Genomic DNA, 17,379 nt, shown 5'->3' on the forward strand with positions numbered 1-17,379 from the left:
TCATCAAAATGATGTATTTTTGCGATATTTTGAACTGACTTTTAGAAGTCAGTTTATTAATTCATTGTTATTAGTGTAAAGTACTTACTAAAGTTTCGCATACTTAATATAGGTAAGTGAGATCTAAATGCATTTTAGGTAATATTAAAAAGGTATTTAAGTACTGTTTTTATAAACATTAAGTCCTATTTCAATATTTTAACATCTCTCAGTTGAATAGAATAAGTCAGCTTCTAATACTAAAAGACACAGATTAAAATCAGAGTTGTTTAATTATTGTTTGTGCCTAAATTGATAAGATTTTTTCCGATTGTATATTTTCGGTAGGATCCTTCTCAATGGGCCGGATGGACCTTAGCAAAGCGAAGTCCAGTTCTGTGGCTAGAAAAACAAACGGGACAAAATTTGACCCACCGTGTTCTATGAAAACACAATAAGAGTCGATTTAATTGTCTCTTATGGTGTTTTCATAGAAAATCTGACCTTGACTTGTTACGTTGGGACTTATGAGATAAGTGACATCAATCCTCACAACCCGTAAGAATGGTTGAAAAGCGTCTCTGGGTGACTTGAATCCGGCGTCTAACAGGCAAATTCCTAACATGCTGAATTATTGATTTTTTTTATATGTGCTAATGCTTTATTGGGGCAATGAAGTTAAAGTTTCCATTTATTCGTCAATGTAAATCCAGCTTATATAAATTTACTTTCGTGAAGCAAAAGACCTACTTTTTAAGAGTACTTGTCTGTTAAAGATTTTTTGCTACTGTAATTAATTTGGTAAACACTACTCACAAGTATCTCCATAATTACGAGATGTCTTTCGTAAGTTTTTAAAAGGTTAATTGAGGATTAAAAACTAAAAACAGTAGAAAATAATGAGTATGACTTCTTTATTGTACAATTATATTTTTCATAAAAAATAATAACTTTTTACAAAAAAAAAAACTTATTCCAATTTAAGGACGTTTAACATAATAAATACTAAAAAATAAAATAGGAAATGAATGGGTAAACAATATTGTGACAATAATAAAAGAGTATTTAAACCATATTATGTGGTATTTAAAATATTAACATTAAAATCATCGACATTACAAAGAGACGGGCCTTGAATTGGTTTACAAAAATAATATCATTAATTCATTACTTACTTAGTTTTTTTACAAATTATTTTTATATCTTTTAAAGGTTGTATTTATGCGACTAATATTTCAATCATCCTTTCTGTCGAAATTGGTCAATAGCGAGTAAAAAATATTTTTTTTTATTAAAGAAAAAGATTTGATTTTACAAATGAGATTACATTGTAACGAAGTTCAATTTGTATTCGATATTTTTCTAAAACTTTTTTGTATTTGTAAGTTTATAATAAATGCATATTTTTCAGTGACGATCACATATACATATATTAATATAGCTAGTTCGTTTTTCTTTGAAACATTTTTAATGATTCTTTTGTTTATTGAGGGGTGGTCCCATATTAAATTGGTCATTATTGAAGATGAACAAACATTACACTTTCTCTATGTAACATAAAAATTAAAAAAAAAAACCAGACAATTTTTTGTAATAAGTTAATTACTTAACATCTAGGCCTACTTGAATCGATGATGTAAAAATTGCTAACACATTAAAAAGCGCATTAAGTAACTAATATTCGCCCTTTAAAAAGGAAATAACGTTTTTAGAGCACAGGTAGTGCATTAGTAATTTTGCCGTTAAGGATTGCTTCTATCATGAGTGCCGTGTCAATCCATTTTCAACCTTATAGCTTAGCAAATAAATTACAATTCGACGGCAATAAATGTGCAATGTTAAAAATCCTTACAATTTGGAATGTTCTTCTATTTATTTATTATAATAGCGAAGTAAAAGAGGCGATATTATAGAAAACAACAAATTTCATTAGAGTTCCCATTTTTTATACAATATTTTTTTCTAAATTGCAAAATAACAAAAAAATTACATATTTATATATTTATACAATACAGTGTGCGCATCATATTTTTTTAAATACATTTGGTAGTCTCTGGTTTTAACAACTAGTTAACACGATTTAGGACGCCGTATTCAGAAAGGACGTGGCAACGGTCGTTCTCCATCTGTCCCTTTCTAACGTACGAGCGTTACCATTACACGAAAGGGACAGTACAATAAGTTATGGAAATCATCTTTCTGAATACCTATTTTTGCATAATAGGTCCCGTTCTGTTTATTATTAGTTGCATCAAAGGCCGGAAGTGATCCGGCTGCAAAGTGGTACAAGCACTTAATTTTATAATACACAATTCTTATCAACATACAAACTCCATACAAAAAAAGAAATCTACATTTTCTTTACAGTATGACAAAAACATCTAAACGCTCTACCATCGGGTGTACGACTCGAAAAACCGGTTAATCCGTATAAAATCGTCGATACATAAAAGGAATCAATTATATATATATTAAGCGTTAATACATAGCGTAAGGTCCAAAAAAAGTCGAATGGGAAAGTAGCACATACAATACGACATACAGGCTAGGCTAATATCACAGGAGGTGCTGGGAACGGAGCGCCCTACTCCTCTCTACCCCCTCCCCCTCGGCTGTACCCCCCGCCGCACTTCCCCCTCCATCCTCCAGGTACCTATTTACTATTCAGAGGGGCGAAACGGGCTACGACCAATATATTTTGCTACAATTAAGATTTCAATAAAATAACTTCTCCATTTAATCCATTGCACAACGCATACGAAAGTGCTCACGCTCGATTGCACAACCTACTTCGGCATTCGATTAGGTATATTCCGAACTAAAATCATTCTAAAATAAATTAACAATGACACAACACGCGTACATAAAAATGTAATCGCTAAACAACGATACGTAGACCTGGCTAACCTTCCTACGTGGAATATATTTAAATACGTCCGATAATAGGTATATACGACCGATAAAAAATAAAAAAAAATCATAATGGTAACAATATAAATTGTGATACTAAGGTAACATAAACACAAAATATACAAAATGAAAAACAAAACGATGTAACAGCCGATGAGAAAATCAGACTTATCGAAATGCACTTTTGAACAAATGTTCGGCTAGTTGGGCCAACGCTTGGCCTTGCCTCGCACGAGTAAGGTCGCATACGTTCATCTGCTCGCTGCTAGCGGCGACGACGCGTACACGTCATCACTTATAAGGTTTTTTCTTTTGTTACGAGCATATAATACGGCGATAATACGTAACGTTCGATTGCCCCGTGTACAGTGTAGGTACACCGACTATTTCTTAATAATTATTGTGTTTAGCTGCCGTCTCGCTCGCGCCGCGCTGCGAAGCGCATTTGGCTTTTACTTTCAAATTTTATCGGATGCGAAATACTGTTGTTCCACATTACACGTTATCTTTCGGAGAGCGCGCATACGCGGTCGCAAATCGCCGAACATTCAAAAATCGAACAAAGAAATCTACCAATCTACTGATACTCTAATCTGATGTTATCTTCACTCTGCAAAGGCTACCGTTCCCAGTTTTGCACTATACCTTAATCACGATTCATTTAATTATTTATAGTACAATAATGCAATATTAATTATGGCTTAAAATCTACTATCTCCGATGAACGTCCACACTTTCTGCCGACAATGCGGCGACACAAGTCCGATAGAACACTGCGGCTCCTTCGATACGAGAAGCGATCAGTAAATCGCAGTAACACCCGGCACCTGAGCAACTTTCACTAAATAAAAAACACGCTAACAAAGTAAGTACTTCGTGTTAAATAACAAAGAATTGGCTAAACGTTTCCGTCCGTTTCGGGGTAACGAGAATTCTATCGACGAGATGTCCCGCAGGTTGCGAGCGACCGCAATCCGGGGCGGCGGGCGAGGGCCTGTCCGCGACGCGGCCGGAATCTCGGTCAGCGACTCGAGCGCTTCGGCTCGCGAGTCTCGGGCGCCGGAGAGCTCACGGCGAGGAGGTGACGGGCGCGGGGCGGCGCGGTCATGAGTCCAGCACCGTCAGCAGGCCGGCGGGCAGCAGCGCGTCCTGTCGGGGGCCGTCCTGCATCTGCCGCGCGAGCTGCGCGCAGCCGAGGTTCGCGTCCCCCAACTCCGGAATGGCGTCCAAAAGCGCGAGGCACTCGTCCTCGACCGCGCGGCGTGCCTTCTTCCCTATCCACGAATCGTCGCACTCCTCTCTCGCTCTCCGTCTTCTAGCTTCCTTCTCTCTCCGCGCTTCCTCACTCAAGCGGCAGTAGGTGTTGTTTATACAGACGGATCTACGCAAGTCTCTGGCGGGGTCCTCGATGTTTTCCAATTTTTGGGAGCAGATCTCGATGACTCGCTTGCGCTCCTCGTTGGCGCGCAGACGGGCGGAGATCATGGATAGCTTCGGCCTGGCTGCGGGCTCGGTGCGCGACGGGCCGAACATGTCGTCCTCGAACGCGTCAGCGATCTCCGCACCGCGAGAATTCTCTCGCTCCTCTTGAGGTGTCATTCTGTAACAAAGAAACGAATACGTGAACACCCACTCGCAACATAGCATATAGAGGTACGGTTATCGGAGGCGTAAGTAAAAGATGATCCAGATTGTATTCACGGTGAACATATACATATGTCACTAACCGAACTTGAAATCAAGGCGTCAAAAATGTAAAAGTTGTCCTATCCATAAATGTTTATTAAAACGTACCTCGGAACGCATACCATTTAATAATAAACTCAGCCGACGCAAGTACTAGGTCAAAGAACAATGCCTCGATGCCTAAACGGGCCAATAAGAGTAACACTTGATATAATCCAACATCGGTACATCAGCGATCATGTGAAACGGGCGAGGTACCGACGAATTACACGAGCTTTAAATATAATAAGATGACCTATAATTATTTTTAATTAACACCCACCTCGCCGTTATTTCAGGGGAAAGAATAAAAAATCCGGACATGTACATCGCAGTCGATCGGGTGATAGGCGATTAGCTGCTCGTTAAATATCACAAAAAGTTCAAAACACAAGCACTGAAAGAGCGCACTTCGTCACTCGTCCTCGACGGTGAGCAAGTATAAAGGCAACACAAACAAGTGAAACGGAATCAAACTGCGCGAGAGAGGCGCGCGCGCACTCCGACGACCGCTCGGCGAATGACAGCAGTAGTACAGTATACCTCACTGTAGATAAGACATTGAAAAAGCCAATTGCGTCACCCGTGTACGGCTACGTACGCGCGCAGAGGAAGCGGGTGACGTAGCCCATGAACCGTCATTTAGACGCTATTGACTGTCATGACTCGTTCTATTTGCTTACGGCACAAAAGCTTCCAGCGACGAGCTAATCAGCAATCAGCAAACCTCCCTGGAGCACTCCGCTCCTTGGGACCCGAAACGAGAAAATTACCGAAACAATCTGCTTTTAGTAAGATCAAACACACGAAACCGGATCTAGGCTATCATGAGCAAATTCACTCGTGCATTTTAAAACTCGCAAGGAAAACAACAATGAATTCTCGTTTCTCGCCAGTTTTAGACTAACTTTGACTGATATCATGATTATAATAAAAGCGCGATGCTAATTAAACGTTTGGGAAATTAATTGAAATAATAATGGAACTTATATTACATTACTTTAAACAAATGATACGAAGAGGATAATAACCGAGACTGAAACTGTTACGTCAATTTAGTTCCATTAACACATCACACCGAATCGCAAAAGGAAAACCCAAACTAGAATGAGGTCAGCGTCATGCAACCGATAGGAAAAATCCAAATCGTTGACAATAAACTGAACAATGCTTGGAATAAAAACGTTAGAAGCGCTCTTCAGGACTATAATCTTCGTGCTGTGATCACTTGAGGTTTGACAAAGTTCCCAAGCATTTCACGATATGACCTAGTGACTAAATAAGACCCAACTCTTATGTAATACTTGTAGTTCCGCTCCAACTGTTTCTAAACCATTAAAACAAAATAAATAACGATAAATAATATAGGAACTGGCTAAACTACTTAAAACTGAGCACGGAAATATTACAAAGTAACTAACTTAAAAATGTCATACACAGAATTTCTGGGTTACCGTAACAGTTTGTTATATAAGGAAACTTGACGTAACTAACCGCTGACTACGAATTGACTCCAAAAAGCCCTTTTTAATGACCATAGAATATTTTAGATAAGGAGCGAGAACTAATTAAGAGAATGATAACAGCGACATTAGCAAAGCAAACGGAGTGTGTTAAAAATAGTTCCGACGTACTTAAAAATTGATTACGTTTTCAAACGTTTGAGTCACACAAAAACAGATAATAAAATAATAAAATAAATAATAACGAAGCAGCACTCAAAAGGTTAGTATAAAATGTGTCTCTGAATGTATTCCAAAATGTTTTTACTTTTTGATTTCGAGACGTTGGCAGCGTGTTGCCGTCCCCCAAAGTTACGATCTAATAAATCTCGCTCACTCGACTCGAGGTTACCACTACCTGCACTTTCTTTTCTCTGTCCCACACGAGTGTTAGTATGAAACCGAACGGCATTTTACCGAAACGATCTTTTTTTTTTTCAACCATACGTCGTCGTTATTAAGTGTATTATTAGTAGCGCTTTGAACTGTTTCAATTCGGTAGTTGGCTTCGCTAGTTTGGAAAGTGAGTCTTAATTCTTGTGGCGACAGAGAATTAATGAAATTGATACAATCGTTCGTATAAGGAAAGATTTAGACAAATTTTAAGCTATAAATGTTCCCTTACATTCAATTAAATTTGTATTGTTAGATAACAATCATTTCTCATCTAATAACGAAGTAATATTTATTGAAGTTTCAATATATTCACACTTGAATTTGATAATATGTCACACTTGATATTATATTTTAAAATGACTTAAACAGTATAGAGCACAAGTATGCAAAGAAAAATTAGTGCGTATTCCATCGTAGGTACAATTTAAAATAATTGTTAAAGTGACTATTCTGATACAAAATACTCGTTTAAATTGTCGTGTTAGCAATTTTTCAAAATTTTTAATTAAGTCGTTTTTATTTTTAATTATAATAGTTTGTTAATATATATATATTTATAGAAATTTGCTTATCTACCTTACTATCCCTGAGTTTCTCCCGAGATTTCCCTCACGTTTTCAACAGAGAACGCGTTGTGAATTTGTAAAAAAGCAATAATTGTACACAATTTTTCATAAAAAACCGTCTTATAAAACATTGTATCAAATTTTACTTTTCCTTGTAAAACTGAATCTAAGGTCTTTCTGCTTTTAATGTCTTTCGAAATATAAGGATAATTAGAAATATTAAGTAAATAGTATTTAAATTTTAACAGATTTCATAATCTGTCTGTCGTTTACTGGTTTTCCTTATATACTTAATAATAATAATAATAATAATCGTTTATTTCTTAGTAATATACAGTTTTAACAAATAGGGGCTGAAACCTCCTTGTAGGTATATAATAACCCGTGTTAGGAGGCCTCGCTCTTCTATAACAGAGGTATTAAAATTACTAAATTAACAAATACTTACTCAATAAAAAAGACAATACAATAATTTTCCAATATATTTATTTTACAAAACTGTAGGAAAGACTCGTATATCGATCATTATCTTTTATGTTTACGAGTGTATAAAAAACTTGTATATATCTTTAATGATCTGTTTTATGGTGGTTTTGTGATAAACCAGTTTTTATCTAACACTAACTGTGCATTTTCCAGGATATGTCCCCAGTCCAGTCCCCAGATTATATCCCAAGTTGCTTACAATTGAAGTCTTTATAAAGGGGCAGGTTTCTACTATTGTATTCTGTGGCAGGACCAATACCGAGAGGTTTCGTTCCAAGCTCATTGGACTAGCGACGACGACAGCATCGTACCTATTCCCACCATTTAAAAATATGAGAATATTGGTTATATTTAAGAGATTTTAAAATAAAACTTAAATTTTTTCTGCATAGAAAGGAACAAAAACTATGACTTAAGTATAAAATAAAAATAAGCTACGTAAATGAGCTACTTACGGAACTAGTAAATTAATAAATTAAGGTCTAACATACGTAAAATAGATGCCGTATACTTAGTAATGGTGCAGCTTACTCTGCCGTTTAGAAGCAACACCAAGTTACTTATGGTGCTACAACCGTAAAAATGTCTAACTTGCTATGTATTTGAAGTATAGGTATATAATATAGGTAGTCCAGGAATTTTTTCTCATTGTAGACTTGTTATCCGAATTGTACATTATGAAAGGTTAGTGATTTAAAAAAATATCTAATTACGCAATAGAATATTCTCTGGACTTTGGTATGTCACATAAACTCGTAGATGGATCGAGCGCCACCTATTGTAAAAAAGGTTGTATTAATTATTAACCTTGAGGTAATACAAGTGACGGCTTCTTGACAACACAGTCAACCTCGGAAAAGCCTCTTCGCCGGAAAAGACGAGGTCCTTAATTTCTTACGTTAGATGTGGATTTGGATTCCACGCACGATCACGGAGCCGTCAAGACTGGACTGAACCAACATAACCAATCGTTTCTATTGTCACTCTAAAGTTATGAGTAAACCAAAGAGTTAACTAAAGTATGAATCTCGCAGGAGATGCCACAAGAAAGCAATTTCGACCCCACCGTGCTTTGAAATAAATACTCAAAAAACGTAAACTCAAATAGCTCGATGACAACATATTATGTAGTTATCTACACTTCGTCCATATTAGTTTTTAGTGTACCTACCCAAAATGAAATTGTCATTTGTATGGATTTCCTAACATCCTAGCAGTCTTATTATCGTATTTTTGAAAGTCTAATCTTAAAATGACGCTTTAGAACAACGTACTTTGACTTTATAATACACATATTACGTCCGGCTGAGTTTTCAAAATATATAAATTTTATGGGAGTATCATAATTTGACGTATGTTATCATCACTTGCCTATACAAAGACAACTATAAAACAATATTTTCTTTATTTATATAAAATTTTTCAAATTAAATTTTGTAACACAAGTATTTGGGTGCTTCGGATAAAAATATCAAAGGGCAAAATAAGTTTAAGAACCGGTATGGTATAGACGATAAAAATAAATGTGTAAAGTTAGTACTAAGCCGTATATTCTATCATCATGAGGAAACCTACCTGTGAATTTTCTTAATTTTCTTCGTAAGTGAAGTCTGAAAATCCGCATTGGTGGGCTAGCCTAACTCCTCTCATTCTGATAGGAGACTCGTGCTCAACTCATGACAAATCCTACTAATATTATAAACGCGAAAGTTTGTATGGATGTTTGTTTAGATGTTTCTTACTCTTTAACACTGCAACTACTGAACCGATTTGGCTGAAATTTGAAATGGAAATAGATTTTATTCTGGATTAACACAAAGGCTTTTATGGTTCCCGCGGGATTTGTGGAAAACTGGATTCCACGCAGTCGAAGTCGCGGGCGTCCGCCAGTAATGAGTATTGACGGCCTCAGTGTCGCAGTGATATGCGCGGTGGATTTACATGACGGAGATTATGGGTTCGATCCCCGGCTGGGCAGATTGAGGTTTTCTTAATAATTGGTTTAGGTCTGGCTGGTGGGAGGCTTTGGCCGTGGCTAGTTACCACTCTACCGACAAAGACGTACCGACAAGCGCAAGATTTAGCGTTCCGGTAAGATGTCGTGTAGAAACCGAAAGGAGTGTGGATTTTCATCCTCATCCTAACAAGTTAGCCCGTTTCCATCTTAGATTACATGATCAGGTGAGATTGTAGTCAAGTGCTAACTTGTAAAGAATAAAAAAGTATACAAAAAAGTAGAAAACGTTCAGAGGATACTTTCACGCCACTTCTTGTAGAGTACATAATTATGAAGTATGTATAATGTTTTTACGCTATATGGAGTGCACGAGTATATCGTATTCCATCAATAACTTTTCTCATTACGAACACTAGTATCCAGTCAGCTATTGTCTATGTTTTCGCAACTAACTGGTATTCATTTTAATGGTAAAATTTTTATTTGTGTCGCTTGCCATTGTTATGCCCATGCTAGATTGTCAGGGGAATCCCGATGGATATATATCGATATTTATAAAGTTTTATTCATCATCATCATATCAGCCGATGGACGTCCACTGCAGGACATAGGCCTTTTGTAGGGACTTCCAAACATCACGATACTGAGCCACCTGCATCCAGCGAATCCCTGCGACTCGCTTGATGTCGTCAGTCCACGTGGTGGGGGGGTCGACCAACACTGCGCTTACTAGTGCGGGGTCGCCATTCCAGCGCTTTGGGGTCCCAACGTCCATCGGCTCTTCGAACTATGTGCCCCGTCCATTGCCACTTCAGCTTCGCAACTCGTTGAACTATGTCGGTGACTTTGGTTCGAACGTTGGGGTCCCAAAGTGCTGGTATGGCGACCCCATAGTAAGCGCAGTGTTGGCCGACCCCCCACCAGGTGGACTGACGACATCAAGCGAGTCGCAGGGATTCGCTGGATGCAGGTGGCACAGTATCGTGATGTTCGTAAGTCCCTACAGAAGGCCTATGTCCTGCAGTGAACGTCCATCGGCAGATATGATGATGATGATGATGATGATTAAACATGCACATTATATAGGTACCTAGTCATCCATCTGAACGTATGAATAAAATAAATTAATTCATACGTCTTATATATGAATAGTCACTTCCAAAACTAAATAGTCAAACGGAGTCGGAAAAATGTAGATTATCGATATTTGTTGTTCTAAAATGACTTAATGTTACGGGAAATCCGAAGACATACCTACGTACGCGGATGAAGCGAACGTATCATTTAAATAAGACAGACTTTGAAACAGTGGTATGTTTAACAAGACCGGTTTAGTGAAATCAGAGAATATGCGCGTATCTACCTACGCGGATAACTCACTGACGTATGCGTCTATGTATTCACTATTTATTATGTCATTTGTTAGCGCTCTAATTCGCTTTGGAGTAGCGTTGGATGAGGCCTTAACCATTAAGAGCCTGAGATGGTCTAATCTTCCCGATTTTATAAAAAAACTATTTCTATAAAAAAACGTCAGCCACTGACGATCAAGTCACTCACATGCCTGCATCGCCAACGGCTTGACAGCCGATAAAGTTGATCGTGTGTTGGTCACGATGTGCATGACATCGCGACCAACACACGATCTGTTAATATAATGTATGTACTTTTTATACATTTAATCTTTCTTCTTGAATACGAGTATCTATTGCTGTAAACTGCATTAAAATCGGTTTTAAAGGATCTTAGCTAACATACATTCGAAGCGATTTCATTTTACGCTATGTAGTGATAATATAGGCTATCGCGGTGATTTTGGGAGTTAGAAATTTTAAGAATCTCTAGCGAAGGATTACCTAAAAACTAAGTGTCTGGGCGCATCATTCCTGTTACAGAAAAAAAAATGAGCATACACTTTTTAATATGACGAAGATCTAGCTAGCACAGGCTATTATGATTTATTATTATTCATTAGTATTATTTCAGTCGTGAATGTTATAAAAGTAAATACGCTTTACCTCGTGTTACTTATTTTCCATGTAGTCAGGTCCATCGTTTTTTTTTTAAATTTATTTATTTTTGTTTCAGCAGCGATTGTTTTCGAAAACTATTGTCCAAATAAAAACCGATAAAATGAGACGCCATTTTAATTCGACAAAATTCGGACGCAAGAGTCACTCGGTCGATGTACCGATTGAATCGAGAACAACCAAACAACTCGATATTATATTAAATTACTTGATAGGGTTGTCAGTTAGTTGCATTTTAAGATATTAAATATCATGTCTGAAACGGTGAAGGAAAAACATTGTGAGGAAACCTAGGGCACGTCGATCCTTTTTCTACAAACGCTAACGCTTCGAAAACTAAGAAACATATGGGAATGATAGATCCGATCGACTACTTGATCACGTGACCTTGATAGTGAATATCAGACCCATACATTTTTAAATTTTCGAAGCGTTAGCGTTTGTCGAAAGAGAAATATGTGCACAGGGCTACAGGCCCTGTACCTGAGAATTTTGTAATTCTCTAAGTAAGTATGTGAAATCTGCCAATCCGCAATGGGTCAGTGTGGTCGGCTATTGACATAATAGTCCGAGAGGAGACTCGTGCTCAACTCGTGATAAATCTATACTAATATTATAAAGCTGAAGAGTTTGTTTGTTTGAACGCGCTAATCTCAGGAACTACTGGTTCGATTTGAATAATTCTTTCAGTGTTAGATAGCCCATTTATCGAGAAAGGCTATAGGCTATATATTATCCCCCTATTCCTACGAGAACGGGAACCACGCGGGTGAAACCGCGCGGCGTCTACTAGTAATGGCTTTATAACGTTCAGAGGCTAGCCACTTGTAAGTACGTACGTACTACGGTAAGTAACTTTGACGGCCTCCGTGGCGCAGTGGTATGCGCGGTGGATTTAATGACGGAGGTCCTGGGTTCGATCCCCGGCTGGGCCGATTGAGGTTTTCTTAACTGGTTTAGGTCTAGCTGGTGGAAGGCTTCGGCCGTGGCTAGTTACCACCCTACCGACAAAGACGTACCGCCAAGCGATTTAGCGTTCCGGTACGATGTCGTGTAGAAACCGAAAGGAGTGTGGATTTTCATCCTCCTCCTAACAATTTAGTCCGCTTCCATCTTAGATTACATCATCACTTACCATCAGGTGAGATTGTAGTCAAGGGCTAACTTGTAAAGAATAGAAAAAAAAAGTAGTACTTTTCGGCTTATATGGAGTGCGGTGCGACATCATTGTCATCGAAGCAGTTAAATCAGAAAGAGGTCTCACAATGATTGATCGCGTCCCGGTATGTAGGCGTTGAACGGTACCGACGCGCGCCGTGCAAGCATTGCCCGCGCTTATAAAATGACTAGCGGACGCCCGCGACTTCGTTCGCCCTAAGACCTCCTTAATAAACTAAAAATATCTATAAACTACCTCCCTGCCAAATTTCATCTTTGTACGTCAAGCGATTTTTGAGATTCCGTGATGATTGACCTTTCGCATTTGTATTGTATTGAGATAAATTTGATTTGTTTACTGTCGTGGACGATATAATAAAATATTTGGAAATCGGGCTATTATAGTAGCTTCCTGTCTTTAGGTCTTATTTTAACGACTAGCTGGTGGTTAGGTTAGGTAGGTAGGCGCGTGGTTTCCGTTCCCGTAGCAATATGGGGATAATATATAGCCTATAGCCTTCCTCGATAAATGGGCTATCTAACACTGAAAGAATTTTGCAAATCAGACCAGTAGCTACTGAGATTAGCGCGTTCAATGAAACAAACTGTTCAGCTTTATAATATTAGTACCTATAGATAAAATATATCAACTACACAGAACAAGAAAGACCTGTGACCAATTTATTGTAGTAATAAATTGGTCACAGGTCTTTCTAACACGAGGAAACTCGCAATTTTTTCGACCACAAAATATAAACTTATAAGTAACTAGTATATTATCTTGATGAATGGAAAACCGAAACTAAAACGGAGGTTTCGTATCGCCCACAATTTTCTCAAAAACTACATAAATAAAGTCCATAGTTTTACAGAAAAAGTTGTAATAATAATCAGGGTTGTTTATTTCTTGAAATAACTATATTTATTTGGTCTGCATTTGGCAAACGTTTCGATACCTTAAACCTGTAAATAAAACTTTTTTTAAAAATGATGACTTTTTTTCAAATGCTGTAGGGGTGTTTAAAAAAATAATGTTTTTTTTTTAAATTGGATGTTTCATCAATAGGTAGGTTTTATAAGAAACTTTCGCATCGTTATTTTAAAGCAATAATTAAAAGCAAAAAAAAAAATTAATTTCAGTTATTGTATTTTTATACTTAGTTAGTATTTACTGTAATATATCGTATATTGTATTGATTATACCACAAATCTCGAATACTGTTTATCCATTTTACAATTTCAGCTCAACTTTTTCCACGTTTATCACCCAAAACCAACAAATTACTTTAACCTCTATTAGCAAACATTTTACCACAGCACAACGGACTGGTGTATCGAGCCGCATATACATTGCTCGCTATGTTTAAACGGCGCATAAAGTTTATAGGCCGCAATAGACAATGGACGCGGCTCAATGCTTTTATATCACAGCCAATGGTGTGCCGTCGACGCTCTCGGGAATTATTGACTGCGTATAGTAGGTATTTAAACTGGTACGGAAAATAGACTTTATGTACAGGAGTTTAACCTAATAATACACGTATTTAACGCATTTAAATTATATATTTTAATTAAATACTTTCATTTTATCACAGTTTAGCAAGTCTTGATACAATTTTTACAACTTAACGCTAAGCTATGCGCATATCTATCAAATAGTATACATAATAATGCGCTTCGATTCGGAAAAAATATATTTAGTCGTTTCCAGTGGCGTAGCGTGCTTTGGAGGGGTATCCGGGTATCAACATTAGTTGGGGGCCCAAAAAGGGTAAAAATTCTTACAAAAGAAACCAAAATGCTTACTTAAAATAAATATGTTAGTGACATACCTAATTTAAGTAGAATGTTTTCTACTTTTGGGCGCCTGCTTAACTCGGGAAAAAAAGATGGCATTTTTGACTTTCGTCATTTCTGAAGTGAAACTCTATAGGCAGTTTTTTATGTTTTTTTTTTTTGGGAAGCACCAGATTCAGTGAGATTGTGGATTACATTTTTCTAATGTTTGCTTTCACACGTAAGGGGCCCCTGTAGTCCGGGTGCCCCGTATCATTGATACGGCTGATACAGCTACGCCCCTGTCGAAAATGGTAAAGGATTTTATGTTTGACCCAGTGGGTGTAACATGGATTATCGTCGCCAGAGGCCGACTGAAAATTGGAGTGATGTAATATTGTTTATAAGATATTTGGGAAAATAAGGTAAATATTGACTAATTAGTACTTACACAAAAAAATAACAATGTTATCAAGTTTGTAAAATAAATAAAGTTATTAAAACATTTAAAAATCAATCAAATTATTTAGTTTACTTACTTTCAACGTTACAGTTATGAAAGTATTAACATAAACGCACAAATAACTAGGATATTTGTAATTTTGTTTGACCGCCCATCCTAATGATCTTACGAATCGATGACGTCATCCTTTTGTGCTATTTTTAACATGCTTTTTTATTAGCTACACTTGTAACTATGTAGCTATGTAAGAAAATCTTGGAATCTTAATTTGACCTACTTCCCGGTCTTCGATTAAGATGAAATTTTGCACACGCTCTGAGTTCTAATGACAAAACATGACTACCTAGGAAACGTCATTACAAATCAATATGGCGGCATCCCCAAGATGGCGGGCCGGCTGTTCGAAATCCATCCCCATGATATAGGTATCAAGTGAAAGGCTTTGAGTGTGTTTATTAGTTTTTTAAACTATTATTATTAGTATGTATATTCGTACTAATAATAATAGTTTAAAAACTCTCTGCGCTCGAAATTGTAGACGAATATATATACCTAGGACACACAGTCCAGTTAGGTAGGACCAATTTCGAGAAAGAGGTGAATCGCCGAATCCAGCTCGGCTGGGCAGCGTTTGGGAAACTTCGCGACATCTTTTCGTCCGAAATTCCTCAGTGCCTGAAGACGAAAGTCTTCGAACAGTGCGTGTTGCCAGTGATGACTTACGGATCCGAGACTTGGTCGCTAACTATGGGCCTTATAAGAAGGCTCAAAGTCACTCAGCGGGCGATGGAGCGTGTTATGCTTGGGGTTTCTCTGCGTGATCGAATCAGAAATGAGGAGTCGCGAAGCTGAAGTGGCAGTGGGCAGGCCACATAGTTCGAAGAGCCGATGGACGTTGGGGTCCCAAGGTGCTGGAATGGCGACCCCGCACCGGAAAGCGCAGTGTTGGTCGAGCCCCCACTAGGTGGACCGAAGACATCAAGCGGGTTGCAGGGAGCCGCTGGATGCTGGCGGCTCAAGACCGTTTTGTTTGGAAGTCCATGCAAGAGGCCTATGTCCAGCAGTGGACGTCTATCGGCTGACAATGATGATGATGATGATGATTATTAGTATGGAGCTTTTTTGGGCGACATCGCCGCGTATATATACCGTTTTAATCCCTGTAGCTCCGAAAGTAACGACCGCAGATACCCTGTTACTAAAAATTGCTTTATTTTTAGTATGCAGGCATATTTTTGTCTTATGAGTTTTATGAGGCTTGCACTTCTGAATTTTCAATAGACAAAATCGTGGCACATGGGGCAGTGTCCCTTTTGCTTCCACATTAATACTGGTTTAATAAGTGGCGTGCACAAGTTTTTCGATCAGGGTAAGTAGGTTTTAAAAAATAACCAAACTGGGAAAATCTTAATTTTTTAAGCATTAAAAAAACAACCCTTAGGGTATGCAGTACTTTAATGCATGTATGAAATGCACGCCACTGTGTTTATTGCAGATATTATACTCGTAGGAGAAAGGAGCACCAAGGTTTAAAGTATTGTGATTAATAACAGTCTTACGTTGAAGAGGAACTATATAGATGTTATAATCAAATAAGAAGGCAATGGCAATGCCTCTTACAAGTATGGCGGCTAATAGCATCGACACTTTCACTGGCAATCAACTCAGGTGCGATCGTATTCAAGCGTTCAAAATAAAATAACTAATACTTCATGTGAAACATTGAATAGAAGCAGGCGTTATTTGGCGCAAGTTTACTAAACAATTTACAAAACTTGTTTGACTATATCAAGTGGCAATCAACGATATTTCACAATTTTTCACTCTATTTTTTTCCTACACAGGAAGAGATCACTAATAAGCAATAGAGCTTTTCGTATCCCACTATTTTTTTTTAAAGGTTTGACTCCTTGTTTTATGGTTTTTAAATGAAGTGTTACAAACAAATAAGTTTAGAATAATTAGATATAGTATATTTTGAACAACATTTTAATAGAATAACACTACATAATCCTACTAATATTAAACGCAAAAGTTTGTATGGATGTTTGTTTGGATTTGTTACTCATTAACGCCGCAACTACTGGACCGATTTGGCTGAAATTTAAAACGAAGATAGATATAATACCCTGGATTAACACATAGGTCCTTTTCATCCCGGAAGATTCCATAGTTCCGTGGTCTGCTAGTTTAAGATAAATAAGTTATAAAATAGCATGCGTTTTCTACCTCCGTTTCTAATTTGTTTGTTGGTAAACAGTACACATCGAGTAGGTAGTATAGATACCTATACGCTAAGCAAGGAACAAAACCTACCCTACTACTACCCTACCCTGTGCATCCTGAGGCATAAATTAGACCCACTTCCGACTTCTTTGTACATGTAATTTCAGAGAGAGGGTATATGGAGCTTAGACCCACCACGCTGCTC

At 37.6% G+C, this 17,379-nt stretch overlaps 1 protein-coding gene across 3 annotated transcripts in view; it reads right to left on the minus strand.

Annotated features, from left to right (window-relative positions):
• Positions 1-876: 876 nt before the first annotated feature.
• Positions 877-17,379, minus strand: part of LOC112046673 (uncharacterized) — a 125,541-nt gene continuing 109,038 nt past the window's right edge. For 2 of the 3 annotated variants that reach the window (XM_052886050.1, XM_024083390.2), the window contains exon 2: positions 877-4,489. In XM_052886050.1, coding sequence (XP_052742010.1) covers positions 3,994-4,488 — 495 coding nt within the window. In that variant the 5' untranslated portion in view covers position 4,489 and the 3' untranslated portion in view covers positions 877-3,993. Of the gene's footprint in view, positions 4,490-4,897; positions 5,145-17,379 lie in introns of those variants that run through there. The other variant, XM_024083389.2, reaches the window with a different exon arrangement.

Source organism: Bicyclus anynana, chromosome 16 (genome assembly GCF_947172395.1).
Source record: "Bicyclus anynana chromosome 16, ilBicAnyn1.1, whole genome shotgun sequence".
Classification (NCBI taxonomy): domain Eukaryota; kingdom Metazoa; phylum Arthropoda; class Insecta; order Lepidoptera; family Nymphalidae; genus Bicyclus; species Bicyclus anynana.